General features: G+C 43.4%; 1 protein-coding gene across 3 annotated transcripts in view; it reads right to left on the reverse strand.

The window, feature by feature from the left end:
- Positions 1-16,146, reverse strand: part of LOC308075312 (zinc finger protein DPF3-like) — a 45,803-nt gene that overhangs the window by 21,256 nt on the left and 8,401 nt on the right. For all 3 annotated transcript variants that reach the window (XR_013932186.1, XM_080415109.1, XM_080415108.1), the window contains exons 2-3: positions 15,910-16,070; positions 13,598-13,705 (exon numbers count right to left, since the gene is read on the reverse strand). Coding sequence is in view for 2 of the 3 variants with exons in the window: in XM_080415109.1 (XP_080271235.1) it covers positions 13,598-13,705; positions 15,910-16,070 (269 nt within the window). In the remaining variant the exon portion in view is untranslated. The remainder of the gene's footprint in view (positions 1-13,597; positions 13,706-15,909; positions 16,071-16,146) is intronic.

The raw sequence follows: 16,146 nt of genomic DNA on the forward strand, positions 1-16,146 counted from the left end.
TATTCATTGCCGTGAACGTGGACAAAGTCGTTCGTTCGCTGAAATGACTGTTTTTCCACTACTAGCGGATACTATTTAGGCCGCTAGGGCACACTCCACTAGGTCTCTCTACGGGACAAAGTAGGGCGTGTGCGAGGAATGGTATCTGGGACGGTCCCCGGCTGTGCATGGTTCCGCTCCAGGTTTTGGTAGCAGACGTCCTGATCTTCCTACAGGACAGGTATGATCTGGGAAACGTTTTCTCCACAATCGAAGGGTACCTGGCGGCTATCTCAGTGAGCCACGGTTGGCTTCGAGGGGAAAACCGCGTAAAACAGCCCCTTGTGGGCCAGTTCATGAAGTGCGCTGCGTGCACATCCTGTCTCAAGGTCCCTGTTCGCCGCGTTGGGACTTGGTCCTGGTGCTCGACTCACTCTCTCGTCCTCCTTTTGAGCCGTTGGAGACGGAGGAACCAAAGTTCCTCACGTTCAAGACGGTACTCCTGGTTGCGCTGTTGACAGCGGAACGGGTGAGCGATATTCGTGCCCTCTCTGTGACTCCAGAGTGCATGAGGTTCGCTGGAGGTGACGGTAGGGTTGTCTTCAAACCCAACCCGGCGTTTGTCCCCAAGACTACCTAGCAGTGGTTAAAGCCTACTGAGGTGGTGGCTTTTCACCTGCCTCCGGTTGCCCGGAGGTGGATCGGAGGCTGCACTGTCTCTGGCCAGTGAAGGCCCTGGGGGTGTATGTCCGAAGGACTGTGGCCCAGAACCGACCCAGCCGGTTGTTCGTTTCTCTGGGGCCCGGGTCACGGGGAAGGCGGTGGCTTAGTCAACGCCTTCCCGGTGGATTTTGGATGCTATTCGCCTGGCGTACACTAGTAGCGGAGCCCCAGTGCCTGACGGCCTGAGAGCGCACTCTACTAGGGGTGTGTCGACGTCCTGGGCCCTCTGCAGAGGTGTGTTTTTCAGGACGCCTACACGGCAGCAAGTTAGTCGTCTACCTCGACTTTCGCTGCTCTCTTTGGCCTGGACGTGGCAGCGCCCTCCATGGCGCACGCAGTCCTGGGCGTGGTTTCCACCTGACGGTGGGGTAGATGCATGGAACAGACGTAAGGTCGGTTCATGCCCTTGTGCCTCCTAGGGGGTGTTGACGTCCTGGGCCCTCTGCAGAGGGGGTTTTTCAGGACGTCTACATGACAGCGAGTTGGTAGTCTCCTTGACTTTCGCTGGTGGGTCTGATGGCGCCTGGGTGCTGAGGGCCACGCCCCTGGCGCCCGGTACTGGGGCAGGTATTGTGGTATCTCGATTTGTAGATACATTCCGGGGGTTTATATCTCCCATATGTGAACACCGAGAGAGCAATGTAGCAAAACTAAGGGTTACTTCCGTAACCCCGGTTTTGTAAATTGCGAACGAGGTGTTCACAAAAACACCCTTCTTTTTGCTTCACCGTAGGCAGAAGGAAGCTGGTGTATCAAGAGAATGACTTCCGCGTTCCGGTCTCCTTTTGTGCCCTCGGGTAAGAGGGCTACCGGAAAGCGACGGAAGACCCATCGGGCCAAAAAGGGTTTGGCCCTGAGGGAGTGAATGTGAAGCTTCTGTACATCGCCAGAGGGCGCTGTTTCCCATATGTGAACACCTCGTTCGCAATTTACAAAACCGGGGTTACGGAAGTAACCCTTAGTTTCCTCCACCATCGGTGTGTGAATGTGTGTGTGAATGTAATGCACAATCTATGTAAAGCGCTTTGGATAAAAGCACTATATAAATGCACCATTTACCATTTTACTGCATCAAAAGTAATCAACAAACTACAGTATACTATAAAAAACTGGTCAAACATTGGCCAAATTGTCAAATAATATAAGAAAGAGGCTAAATCTTTGCCCACAACGCCTCGCAACGCTTGTAGATCTGCAATTTTCACAGTCAAAACTGTCAAACTGAATGTAATGCCTCAACTCCTACATCCGAAGTGCTTGTCAGGGTGGGGGGTCCCCAGTAGTATGATTATTTGGGGGGGGGGGGGGGGTGTCGCGGCCTGAAAAGGTTGAGAACCACTGCTGTAGGAGGCCATTACGGCCCTCAGACACACATGGACAACAAAAAGACAGCAAGACCCGTGTAATTAACCACATGAAGCCAAGCCTCCCTATTCTGGGGAAAGCATTCGGCAAAAAAATACAATGAGTCACGTTGCGACGCATTGTGAGCTTGTAGATTTAGTGCAGAGGGGAAAAAAGGAGGGGGCCTAGAATAGAGCCCCAGGGGACTCCGATCAATGAAGTAATGGTTAAGTATACAGTATATACAATGTAGGTAGTGAGTGAGTGGAAGCCAGGTTAAACATCAATGGAGTACCATGGAGAATCAGATAAATATTTTGTTAGGAATCAATCAATATGTATTTAATCTCCAAACAAAAATCCAAAATACCAACCAAAACAGAAGCTAATGTAACATGAATGCTGCTGTATGTTGAGGAACTGCAGTCCTGATTTTTTGTTATATCATAGTTACATTAATTGTCACAATGTAGACATCTGTGGTACATGATATTCTTAGTTTAGATGTTCATGTACTTCAGCCTAAACTTACTCACCCGTGAAGGCTTGAATACAAGCTGAATTTTGAATGAATACAAAAACAAACCCAAAAAAAGACTCCAAATCTAAACGTGGTAAAATGTACACATCAGTCTCCCCTACGTGCGATAGATGTGGTATCGCAGAGGGTTGGGTTCTCTGTCACATTTCTGGCAGTATCCAATTGATTGATTGATTGACATTTTTATTAGGCAAAAGAATGTAAAACAACACAGTTACATTTATAATACTTTTGTCTAAAAGGTCCGACCAAAAAAGTCCTTGCGGTCTTGTTTCCGTTGGGGTCCTTGAATTAATTTCATAGACATATATAATAGCAACCAAACAGTTCAAATCAACATAAAAAAACAGAGAAAAAATACCAATATGTACAAAAAAAGTATCATGAAAAATAAAATAAAAGTATATACAAAAAAAGGGGGGAGGGGGGTCAACTGTCTACAGGGAAACTGGTACTACCTCCTCTTATGGCCTCCAGAAAGATGAGTTTTTAGGGCTGTTTTGAATGAGCCCAACGAACTGCATTTTTTGAGGGATGGGGTTAGGCTATTCCATACCTCGGTGGCCGTGGTGTAGAAGGAGAATTTGGTACCAGATTGTTGTTTACGCTCCCTCTAGTTTCGTGACTGTGGGTGTCACTAACTTTTTGGAGGTATTTTGACAGATAAGCGGGTATGGGGGGCATTTCGGGCAAATCTGCATTTACAATTTTGAAGACCAGTCCCATTTTTTGTTGTTTAACCCTGTCTTCCACCCTGAGCCAGCCTAGGCTGGCAAAGTGAGTGGGAGAGAGGTGGGTCATGGGCCCCAGTCCGAGAAGTAGTCGAATCAGTTTGTTTTGGGAGGTTTGAAGCTTAGTCTTCAGTGACACTGAGGTGTTGGAGTACCAAGAGGAGCAAGCATAGTCAAAAAGGGGCTGAATCAGGGCCCCTGAGAGGGTCCTGAGGGCCTGAGGGTTGACAAAAGAGGAAACTCTGCCCATATATCTGGTTCTCTGGTTTACTCCTTTGACCACCTTTGTTGCCATGCTTTCACCTGACAGGTATTTGTCAAGAATACATCCCAAATAGGTAATCTCTTCTTTGCTACAGATGATTGTGTCATCGACTTTGACCTTGAAGTCATTAACCTTCATCTTACAGAGGGAATGTTTGGTCCCAAAGAGAATGGATTCAGTTTTCCCAAGGTGTAGTGACAGTTTGTTATCGGTAAGCCAGGTACGGATTTTGGAAAGTTCGGAGCTGAGAGCTTCCTCAACTTGCATCTTGTCCTCACCCGAGATCAGGAGTGCCGAGTCATCAGCGAACAGGAACAGTTTGCAGTTACAGGCAGTATTAATGTCGTTAATGTATAGTAGGAACAGTAACGGCCCTAGAATGCTGCCTTGAGGAACCCCGCAGCTCACCGGGAGGGATGAGGACATGGTTCCGTTGATGTCAACCACTTGCTCTCTTCCCTCCAAGTAAGATCTCATCCAATTTAGTGATGTGCAATCAAAACAAATCGCCCTCAGCTTATCAATAGTAACCAATTTCTAGGGAGATATATTCAGTTGGTTCTCCAGACAATGGGAAAGTGATATTCTCTTCAGATTGTTGCTTGGCAATATTTGGTTGCTCTGATGAGACAAGGCCCTTCCCTCCCACCAAAAACAGATGCTTAAGGCAGGTACGGTTGCTGCCAAAAAAAATGTATACTGTTAAACTGGAATGGTCTCCAACTTCTCCAGGTTTCCATGAATACACAAGCTAAGATCCAAAAAATGTGGATGCCATTCCTGGCATTGCTTGACAATAGTTGAGTATGTGATCTGGATGTCTGGCTGGGACGGTGCATCCTTCACTTATGGACTCTTAACTATCCCTGCTTTCTAATGGTCATCCATCCCACCCATGCGTCCTTTTTTTTGTCTAGTTAGTGTGGTTGCCCGAATGGGCAACCAGACTACTGTTATAGATAAAGTTTCGATGTAGATAAACAATACTTTAGACCGCATCTCCTCCCACAGTTTATTTTTCCCAATTTAGTGCCATATGTCAAAATGACCGGCCTCACCGGGAATCGATGGCTATCATTTTGCTAAGAGATTGGTTACATAGTTTAATTTATATTGATTTATTAGTGCATTAAATTTCCCCATCCACTTTAATGGGAATTGCAAAAACTCCCATTCAAGTATTTTTTTCTCGGAAACCGTAAGGGCTACAGTTACAAGACTTGGAGGGGAGGTTAATAGTTTATTGCAAAATTATTAATAAAAGAATCACACCAGTCGGCCACATGGTGGCGCTATAACAGCCCACTTTACCTTTTGGCCTATAACTCTTGAAGTGTAGGTCGTAGAATAAAAAAATATTTTCCCCTGGATTCCTTGGGTCACAACGCAACTCCCCATATAGGCCACGCCCATTTCCGTCTGGATAGATTTTCCACCATTTTGAATTTTCTTCAAAACACACTTTTAGCTCCTCCTCCTACAGATTTTGTCCAAATCTCACAAAAATCGGTACACATGATATTTTTTTTGATAGTCCATACCGTTCGGCCGTAATTGGATTCCAAAGTTAGCGTGAGGGGCCTGTTTTACAAAAAAGGCCAAAAACTCACGAACGAAACGTCTGGTCAATCCCAAATTTTAATCACATGTCAAGGGTGGTTCACTCAACAAATCCCCAAAAGCATTTCTACTTTGATCCATAGGGGGCGCCACAAATGCGCAAAATGTAGCCGTTTGATGCAAAAACATGATTTTTGGGGGGATCAATCCTCTCAAAATGAAACACAAGTGATATCAGGAGTGACGTGATTGGTATTAAGAAAAAGCTGATAAAATCTGAACGAGTAACACCCAAAAATGTATTTTTCATAGGTCGGCCTCCTGGTGGTCTATAAAAGGCAGATGTGAAAAATGCAGGGCAATGGTTTTTCCTTGGCCTCTAGGGAGTGTACGTAAAAAGCTTAACACTGATCGGTGCAGTTATAGGTAAAAACACGAATCGGCCTGTTATAGCGTTTGAACATTTTCAAGTCGCATTTCTTCCTCTGCCTTGTGAGATTTTGCGTGCACAATTTCACGGAAATTGCAGCTGTGTTCATGATTTGAGGCGTTTTGTTCCAAACAGAGCACTCCTGCAGACTTTTGAAGCCATTCTTAGCCAATCTGAAAAATCTGAATGACCCGTTTTGTTTAATGGCTATAGAGATACTGTGTACCGATTTGCCTGATGTTTGGATAAAATCTGTAGGAGTCCACATGTCCCTAATACCCAGATGGTTTTAGTTCCCAGTTATCCCTAGTGCCTGATGCGTTAAGTGGTAAACGGCACCCAGTCCCCTCCCCTCCCAGTGACTTGTGGTGTTCCTCAAGGAAGTATACTAGGACTTTTACTGTTCCTGATATATGTGAATGATATGTCTTCAGCTTTTGCGACTGCAAACTGTTCCTGTTCGCAGATGACTCGGCTCTGCTGGTCTCGGACAGGGACAGGCTGCAGGTACAAAAGGCCAAAAATCACCAACGAAACGTCCGGTCAATCCCAAATTTGAATCACATGTCAAGGGTTGTTTACTCAACAAATCCCCAAAAGCATTTCCACTTTGATCCGTAGAGGGCGCCACAAATTCTCAAAATGTAACCGTTTGATGCAAAAACCTTATGTTGGGGGGATCAATCCTCTCAAAATGAAACGCAAGTGATCTCAGGAGTTACGTGACAATGTAATTGGCGCAGCCTCCGACGGTATTCCTCCCAGCGTATTCCTCGAGTCCCGGCGGCAGCGACCCGCGACCGGCGTCGGCGCAACCACACTCTGCAATTGCCCTGAATTGCGACGCGTCTAGTTGATTTTTGTTTCTGCATGTACTGTTGATCTTATTTTTCTGTAATTTTGTGTCTTGTATTATTAAAAGTCATTTTCTTTAGGCAAATCAGCAGACTTTGTTACAAAAGTTTTAAGTTTTAGTTTTAGCTTGAAAGCTTTCATAGATGTCATAGTGTAAACCTTTCCAAGAAACCATGGATTTCTGAGGTTGTTTCCTTTTTGCAGTAACCCCACAAAACATTATCTTTTTCTGATCAAAGTGTGTGTTGCTTCCTATCCACATATTTGAAAAGTTTCTTTGGTGGTTTTGCAGGTACTCTGTACCAAATGAAAAGATGAGACAATTCATCCGTCTCTTGTTCATAACAGGTACTTTAGCCCTTTTGACTGAATTAGAGCAAGCCAATAGATTGAGAAAATTCTACATATAATTGAGAGCCTGATCGATATATTGGCCATTTCTAGACTTTTTTTTCTTCTTTTGATTGATTGATCGAATACTTTATTAAGAAATCGTACAGTTGTACAATAATGCTAAAAGGATAACAAAAAGCTGTGAGGGCTTGTTTCCATTGTGGTCCTATATATTCAATTCATCAGACAACATTGGTATCTGCAATTATGCAGCCCATTTGTCCCAATGTTTAATGAATTTTAACTTGGTGTCCCTATTTTGGGCATGTCATTATAGAAACAAACAATCTAAAATAGCCGATTTGCACACTCACGTTTCATTTTACGACACATTGTGAGCTTGTAGATCAGCAATTTCTTTTTAAATGTTTATATAAATGAATACATTAAGTAAAGTTTATGTGATTCATTTCTATCTATTGTTTATTTTAATAGTATTCAATAGTTTTCAAATTGATTTTACAAAATATCGGTCAAAACATCTAATCTGTGGTTTAGGACTCTCAAAAATCGAGATTGGCATCAGACCCAAAGTTCTGGCATGGGTTGAGCTCTAACATAATTACGCCATGCTGTCTATAAAAGGGTGGGTGGGCAGGTAGGTATGGATGTACTGTATGTATCAGGGTTGGTGATGGTTACTATTTTCATATATCATCCAATCATGGCTACTCAAGATCACAAATACACGATCGCCAGAGGGTGGCGGGAGTTGAAGAGGCTGAGGAAATTATGTTACAGCTCGTCAGTGAAATCAGTGTCAGCACGGATGACATAGGCCAAGTTTCAAAGAAAAACGTAACTTCTTGTATTTGGGAATATTGGGGGTTTTACCCAGAGAAATATTAAAGTCACTCAGTCATAGAGTGTGCACTCACATTCTATGATTTGCAGTTCTATACCTTAATTTATACTTCTGTAGTACGACGGTTTCATTCGCCAAAAATGGCAGATCTACAAGCTAACAACGCGTCTCGACCGCACGTCCGGACCGCATTGATTGCTTGAAGATCTGTTGTGTTCATCACACAGGCTCCCAAAGTCCCCGCCCCCTTTCTTCTTGGCAGCGAGGCGATCGTCGCTGTTGTCAGTCTACACACAACAGCGGTAATGGACGGAGAGTCAGCCAGGCTCATTTGGATATTCCAAAACCGACACGGTGCAAACTAAAGTTAATTGCAAAGTTTGCAATGTTCGAACGTCACTCGATATAACTTTTAAACAAACGCGGGTGAAACAGCCACGGTGTCCCTGCATAAAGAGTGCACACACGCACATGGATCGACGGACCTTGCGTATCGATTAAAAACAACAATTCGTACCTCGCTTACAAAAGCTTATCAACACCATGAATTAACATTAGCTGGAGGCATATGCATATCAATGATCCATTGTGTGACCTGCTAGTCTACTGTTAGTAGGTAGGTAGGTGTAATAGGCTACTGTCAGCAGTGGTGGAAAAAGTACTTGAGTAAAAGTATCAGTACTGCAATGCAGAAATACTCACAAGCTCACAACGGGTCGCAAAGCGTCGCGTTGTGAGCTTTTAGATCGGCTATTTTCAAATAGCCGAAGTATATAGGGATAAAGTGGTTAATGCGAGTTTGGTAATAATACAAATCTACAAAGTAACCAAATTGTAGTGGAGTAAAAGAACAATATTTGCCTCTGAGATGTAGTGGAATAGAAGTAAAAGTACTGAAAATTTAAGATAATCCAGTAAAGTGAAAATTCCTCAAATTTGTACTTAAGTACATGTACTTAGTTACATTCCACCACTGACTGTCAGATGTTCTGTCTGAAGCAGTCTGTTACACTACTAACTCACCATCAAGCAGCCTACACTGAATGTCACATGATGCAACAGCTGGATAAAAAGGAATAGATTATCTATCAGCAGCATAAAAACTAATATTATATCTATCTATCTATATATCAGCAGCATAAAAAACTTATATTATATCTACATCTATCTATCTATCTATCAGCAGCATAAAAACGAATATTATATCAATATCTATCTGCAGCATAAAAACGAATATTATATCCATCTATCTATCTATCTGTATGTAGCCTGTCTGTCTGTGAACACATTAATTAATAAGATATGATGATTCATTATATTATATAATATAATGATTATACGTGCCCCATGATCATATCTTATAAAAATGTTATAATCATATAATATAATTAATCATCATATATGTTATTAATAATCATAAAATAATAATAATCCTAAAAACGAACATGAAAAAATTATGGTGATATATATCGTCTATCGTGATATTTCTTGAAAAATATTGTGATAGTATTTTTTTCAATATCGAACACCCCTATTCTGAAATGAGTTAAATCGCCTTGAACGCCTTCATATCGGCAATTGGTGACCATCTCTTCAATCGGTGATATACGATCCGATTGCCAAACGCCACAAGGCTGGTATGTATGTATTATGTCCCCAAAACAGTAGACCAATCACAGCAAACCACACAGCAAACCACACAGCACAGCTGACGCTGCTATGGCAATAACAGCTCGACTCATACCGCAAAGCTCACATTATTGGTGCTTTGTTAACAAACTGCACACCTAGTAACTTGCCATTATCCATAGCTACAGATTGCACAGGGAAGCCACGCCGCTATTAGACTCAATGTCTTGCTTTTATAGGACACCATCAAAGGATGCTGAAGTGAAATGACATGAGTTTGTAGATCTGCTATTTTCACCTTTTGTTTAAATTATCGTTATAGTAATCGAGGAAAACGTGATATTGGTTTGAAGTCATATCGCCCAGCTCTAATATCAGCGTTACATTATAGGTTTTCACTAACAGCGTATTTAGGTGGCTTGTGCGACATTTCCATTAACACAGTGTGCAGGACGCATCTCCTCCTATTTGGAGCAGAACATCTAAACAAACACAGTGTAGGAGGGAAGCAGGTTGAGCAGACAAGAAACGGAGAACAAACAAAAGCTTTGACAGTCAAGTCACATCCGGACGCCTTATTCACACACGCACACACACACACGCACACACACACACACACACACAGTTCTCTGCAGAGAGCTTCATGTTCAGCCAGTAGAGTTTGGGTGGATGCATGGTTGAAAAGAGGACACGCTTCAAAGACTCAACCACAGCGTGGTAAAAATCGGCCCCTTCGTAGGCGCTCGGCTCACCGCTGTGCCCACGGAAGAACAGACAAAAGCGCTGCTCGACAGGCAGCGGACCGCGGAGGTGAGAGGGGGCTCAAGGCAGAGAGTTGGGACTCGATGCGCTTCTCCAACAACAGGCCTCTCTCTCTCGCTCGCTCTCTCTCTCTGCCACGCGGCGGCAGCCCCTCACCATTGTGTCTGCGCACGTTGACTTTCAACTCTCCGCGACGAGACAGCCCCCACCCTCTCACCCTCCCTCCCTCCCCAACCCATGGGAGCTGGGGGGCTAAAAATAGACCCGGCAGCAGCCTGCAGCAGGGAGCTGATTCTGCATGCAGCCCCAGTCTCTAACACACCATCAGTTAGACAGCCAAGCCAGCCGGCCGGCCCGGCCAGACAGACAGCTAGGAGGACTCTCTGGCTGCTGCCCTGCCCCTGCACTGGGTGGCCACCTCTGGCCAGAAACACAACATGCTCCATATAAGGGACGCCAGGTTAAATCAGTTGATGTTGACCCTCTGCTGGGCATTCGCACTCACACCATACAATTCACTGTTGTTAGACAAGGGAAAGTGGGGTGGATAGAGGGGGGGGGGGGGGGGCTGTGTAGAAGGCAGCGCAATGAGAGCTCACTGAAAACAATAGGCTACAATAGGATGCGTTTGGGGAAACAATGGCTCGGTTCACACATGCAATCTATCTCCCCATCTCACATGCTCACTATCTTAGCCTCGCTCCCCACCTCCTGCTCCACTCTACCACTTCCTAAACATCCATTCTTCCCTCCTGCGCCGCACAAAGTGGATGCAAATTCCACCAAAAAAAGCATGACTGCTGATATCAATCAGCATAGATTTTCTTTCTTATCCCGCTGATCAAATCTATGCCCGAGTTCCGGACAGCCTGTTTTAAGAGACTGTGCTGGGTAGAATGAGATGTAACATAATGGCCAGCGCAGAGAATACAGGGTTTCTTCCGTTGGTTCCTTTCTCCAGTATAACGTAACATCCCAGTGGGTCCGCGGGCCTGGGCCACAGAATGGACTGGGCAACCCGAGCCCAGGAACGCTTGCCAGGTAACACAGACGGACTAGCATGGCAAAGTAAGGAGAAAGATGGACAGAAACACTGTCCGTAAAAATAAAAATAAAACAGCGAGGAAAAGTGGGAAAAAAGTATGAGAGAGAGAGAGAAAGGTAGGCCTGTCATAATCGCAATTATTTGAGATAAAAATGTTTTTCCAAAAATAGCATACAACGCTTACAACGCATGTTGAAAGCTTGTAGATCAGATTTATTTAAAAAAGAAAAAATTGATTAAATATGTCAGTAATCTTCCCTGTGCAATTTGTGATTATGAAGCCTAAAAAACAAACAGAAATTAAATTTGTATTCATATGTTCCAATGTTCAATGCCAAAAACACAATTAAGATTGTTAATAGCAGTCATCTGTATGACAATTAATCGTCAACTTAAATTTGTAATCGTGACAGCCCTGGGCAAAGTAAGGACAAAGATGGACAGAAACGATGTCCTTAAAAGACAGGGAAAAAAACAAGAATCAGCAAGGAAAAGTGGCAAAAGGTATGAGAGGCAGAGAGAGACAGAGAGAGAGAGAGAGAGAGAGAGAGAGAGAGAGAGGGGGGACTACAAATTGGAGGCGGTTACAAGTGTTGAGTGAGAAGTGAGCTAATTCAAGTGGCAGCGAGAGAAGGCCAAACTCCATTCCATAACATTTATTAAATGCTGTCTGCAAGCGGCCGAGCCCCGTCTCGCTGCACCCGGCAGCAGTAAATCTAATTACATGTTCTACGTCTCACAAAACAAGTTTACCAGCTCGGCCAACACAACCGCATTTCGTCCCACGAAAGAGTGGCAGCCCGTGTTGTGTTCGCTCCCGATCACTTTTGGTGAGATTATTTACAGATCATCACTTGTAGAGCTGCAACTATCGATTATTATAATAGTGATTATTGCCATCGATTACTTTTCGATCGATCGAGAAGCATGCTTACTTTATATATAGATTTTTATAATTTTTCAATTAATCAACACAAAAACTTTTTGTTTCATATCAACTAATTGATAAATCTCCTTATACAGTCCTTATACAATATACTCATAAAACTGAGTTGCACAAAAATAGAGTCACAGCGTAAGCTTTTAAAGCTGCTATTTTTGTCATTTTTGAAAATCAATTTGATTAAAAAAAAATATATATATTCTTTACTAGTCCATACCTGGGGATTTGTGCAGGCAAAGTATATGCAGGCTTTTGGGTTAATATGCGCTTGGTATGCATAGTGTAACTTTTGGAGAGGCGCACTGAGCTGATTTAATCTTGGCGTGGTGTGTGTGTGTGTGACAACCCGGTCATTTACGACCCGGTGTCGAATCGTTAACACAACCACCATTTGAAGTCCATGTTTACGTTGTTTCAGCTAGCTAAGCTATGTGTGCTATAAGTAATAACACGACGTACATTCGAACATTGCACGTGTCAATCTGCGTGCGAGTGCTATGGAAAATGATATCCAAAGCGCCCCCATAAAACGTGGTGTGTGTGTGTGTGTGTGTGTGTGTGTGTGTGTGTGTGTGTGTGTGTGTGTGTGTGTGTGTGTGGACACGGCTTGAGTCCTTTAAAACGTTGTAGCTGTGAGCCAGGTCTGCCTGTGCTGCCGTTGTCCCAGCGGCTACTGATCCTACTCCCATAGCCTGCGGGTACACTGTAAACATGAAAACACAGCCCATGACCGTAACTGTACCAACAGATCCCATAGCCCGAACTCAGAGTAAAAGGAAAAAGAATCTCCAGTGTTTACACCAAGCCCCCAGAGCCGCGGTAGAACAGTGAAGCTGCCGTCGCCTGGTGGTCAAATCTGAGAATGCAATACTTCCGCATTTAAAACCCTACTGCGCATGCTTCTAGCTCTATGGCCTGCTCTATTCAACTCCATGGGGCACCCACAGTTGGAGCCCAAGTGCGGAAGTAGAGGCACTTCCGGGTGCTTCAAACGCCAGTGAGCAACTTTAATTGAAATAAACAGCTGGGGGGGGGGGGGGCGGGGCAGTCCGCCCTCTAGATATATTATAACTCTGGTTTACACCAAAACGCTAATAAACGGCTTACATTTTGGGGAATTGAAAAACAGGCATCCTCATGGTCTGCATTATGCTAATGGTCAATGCCGGCGTGCAAGTTCAGATCAATTGCTCAAGCCACAAAAATGCAGAACAGATGGACTGACTGACGGACAGAAGTTTCCTTATTTATATGAAGGATAATCAATTAAGTCGATAAGTTCTATTAACTGCTGCACCCCTAACCACCAGTAATAACTTGAGGTGGTGAGGAGAAAGGAGGAGATGATGAGGAGAGGCGGTCTGAAGAGGAAGAGCAGTGGAGAGCTACGGTCCAGGTGTCTAGTTGTACGAGGGAAGAGGAGGCTCCAGGTGTGTGTGTGCGTGTGCGTGTGCGTGTGCGTGCGTGCGTGCGTGCGTGCGTGCGTGCGTGCGTGCTTGCGTGCGTGCGTGCGTGCGTGCGTGCGTGCGTGCGTGCGTGCGTGCGTGCGTGCGTGCGTGCGTGTGTGTGGAGGGGGATTGGGGGGTTCTTACCTAGCTGCAGACCGTACAGTCCCAGGCGGGGGTCTGTGGCGGTGTGTAGTCGCCTCTTCTTCCTCCAGCAGCGGGCCGGGTACGTGTACATCTGCCCCGCAGCCACTCCTACACAAACACACACACATTCACAATAGAGCCAGACCCATAATATCGTTGCTGTCGTCGGGCAGAAACCTCTAACATCTCCATATTTTAACTTTGTGTTTTTTCCGTAAATTAACGCCCTACTTGATCACACTACAGCGTCACACAGGAAAGCATCAAAAGTAGCAGACGTACAAGCTCGAAACGCGGCACGAAGCGACGCGTTTTGAGCTTGTAGGTCTGCTACTTTTGAATTTGAATCCTGAAAAGTTAACAGTTTCCATCCATCCACAGTTTTGTATTTAATCCTTGGATTTAAGTAATAAAAAAAAGTATACAAATAAATTACCAACATATTTAATAAAGTTATACTTGGAAATATATATATATATATATATATATATATATATATATATATATATATATATATATATATATATATATATATATATATATATATATATATATATATATATATATATATATATATATATATATATAGCAAGCTTGTAGATCTATTATATTTGGGGGTTTTTTATATTTGAAAATGTATGAACATTTTTCAACATGGAAACGATTATCTCAAATTATTGCGATTAGATTATTATGTAATAATTGTGACAGGCCTACCGGTGTGTCCTGATTTCTAACCACTTTAAACCCTATTTTGGGCATGTCGATTCAAACATTTAGCAGATCTACAAGCTCACAATGCGCTTTTTGCAAAATATTTGAATACGTCATGTGTACTTTATATTTACTTGTTTTACTTATAGATGAAATATTCTGAAATAGAAACTTTAATCAAAGTTTTTCAAATCGATTAGAAAATGATATAGAAAGAAATAACTGTCAAAACATCAGCAATGGGTGGTCTAGGACAGTGTTTTCCAAACCTTTTAGGTCAAGACCCAAAAGAGAAATTAGACTAGTGAAAATAGCAGATCTACAAGCGTTGCAAGCTTGTAGGCTATTTTTACTACTAATTACTTATTTCTTTGTTTGTTCGTTTTTTCTCTTTGTGAAATTCTGTTGAATAAATGTTTTTTTTGTACTTTTGAAAAAAAAAAAAAATGAAGAAAAAAGTATCCTGTATGAGTTATATTTTTGTAGTAAACGGGGGCAAAAATGGATATTTACTCGTGACCCCTAAACATTTGTCCGTAACCCACAAATTGGTCCAGACCCACTGTTTGGGAACCAGTGGTCTAGGATTGTCCAGAATCTCAGGCTCTAGTCAAGCTCTAATTTAGTGGTTCTCAAACTTTTTTGTCTCAGGGCACCACTGTAAATACATTTTTCATCCACAGCACGGCACCGCTGAATTATGTTGTTACTTTATAGCTCCTTACATTTATGCAGGGTTGCATTGCTCACTGGACGGCCTTGCACGCCGTGCAGGAACCTATTTGACCAGGAGCATGCGCAGGCACACGCATAGATTTAAAACAACTTTAAATTCACACCTCAAAAGTTTACAAAGGCTCCCGACTCACACCAGGTGGATTAACATAGGAATGAGGCTAGATGCATATCAATTGTCCATTGTGTGACCTGTAGTGTAGGTGTTAAGCGACGTGCGCGTCACGTCATTAAAATAGAGTGCAACCACGTTCCAATTCAGCATTGCAACACTGCATTTATGACATATTACGGTACTTTCCCCCTAAGATACAGTATGCCACGAGGAAAACTTGAGAGAATATCCGTTTCCATTAGGAAAAATTTAAAATAGCTTTATACTTGACGTTTAACCACAGCATCCCTATTCTGGGGGGAACATTCGCCCAAAAATAGCTGATCTACAAGCTCAAACAACGTGAATAAATTATATTTATTCATGCACCTATACCAGACTTGCATACTTAGTCATTATTCCAAGTTTCTTTTTGCTCATCTTTATAGTTTGAGTAAATAGTTGTAAATCATTTGCAAATGTTTCTAGACGCTTGATTTGGGTGTAAAATGCATCAACCTATGTGCAAACATACCTGCAAGAAATCTACACATAGTTGTGATTACGCAGTCAATTACTTTTTCTTTTCTTTTTTTCTGCTTGAGTACTGATCTAACAGATGGCAGTAACTTAGATTTGACACAGACACTTAACTCAGTCACACAGCTTTAGACAGACTGAAGTGGTGATACTATGTGCCAGGAACTTAATGAACCGTAAACAATGCAGGTAAACATGGTGTGGGGGGTGTGTGTGTGTGTGTGTGTACCGGGGCTGCGGTGGTGGCGTTCCATCCAGATGTAGCAGTTGTTCTGGGCCACGCGGGTTTGCGAGTCCAGGAATGGCAGGCGCACGCTGCGCTCGGCACACAGGCGGGCATTGTAGCTGCGGCACTGCTCAATGGCTTCCTTATAGAACTGGTCACCCAACCTGCGGGGGCATGTTCACAGCAGCAGTCAGTCACACACACACATACATACACACACACACACACACACACACAAAC

This window comes from Gymnoscopelus braueri (assembly GCF_963280865.1).
Source record: "Gymnoscopelus braueri genome assembly, chromosome: 19".
Classification (NCBI taxonomy): Eukaryota; Metazoa; Chordata; class Actinopteri; order Myctophiformes; family Myctophidae; genus Gymnoscopelus; species Gymnoscopelus braueri.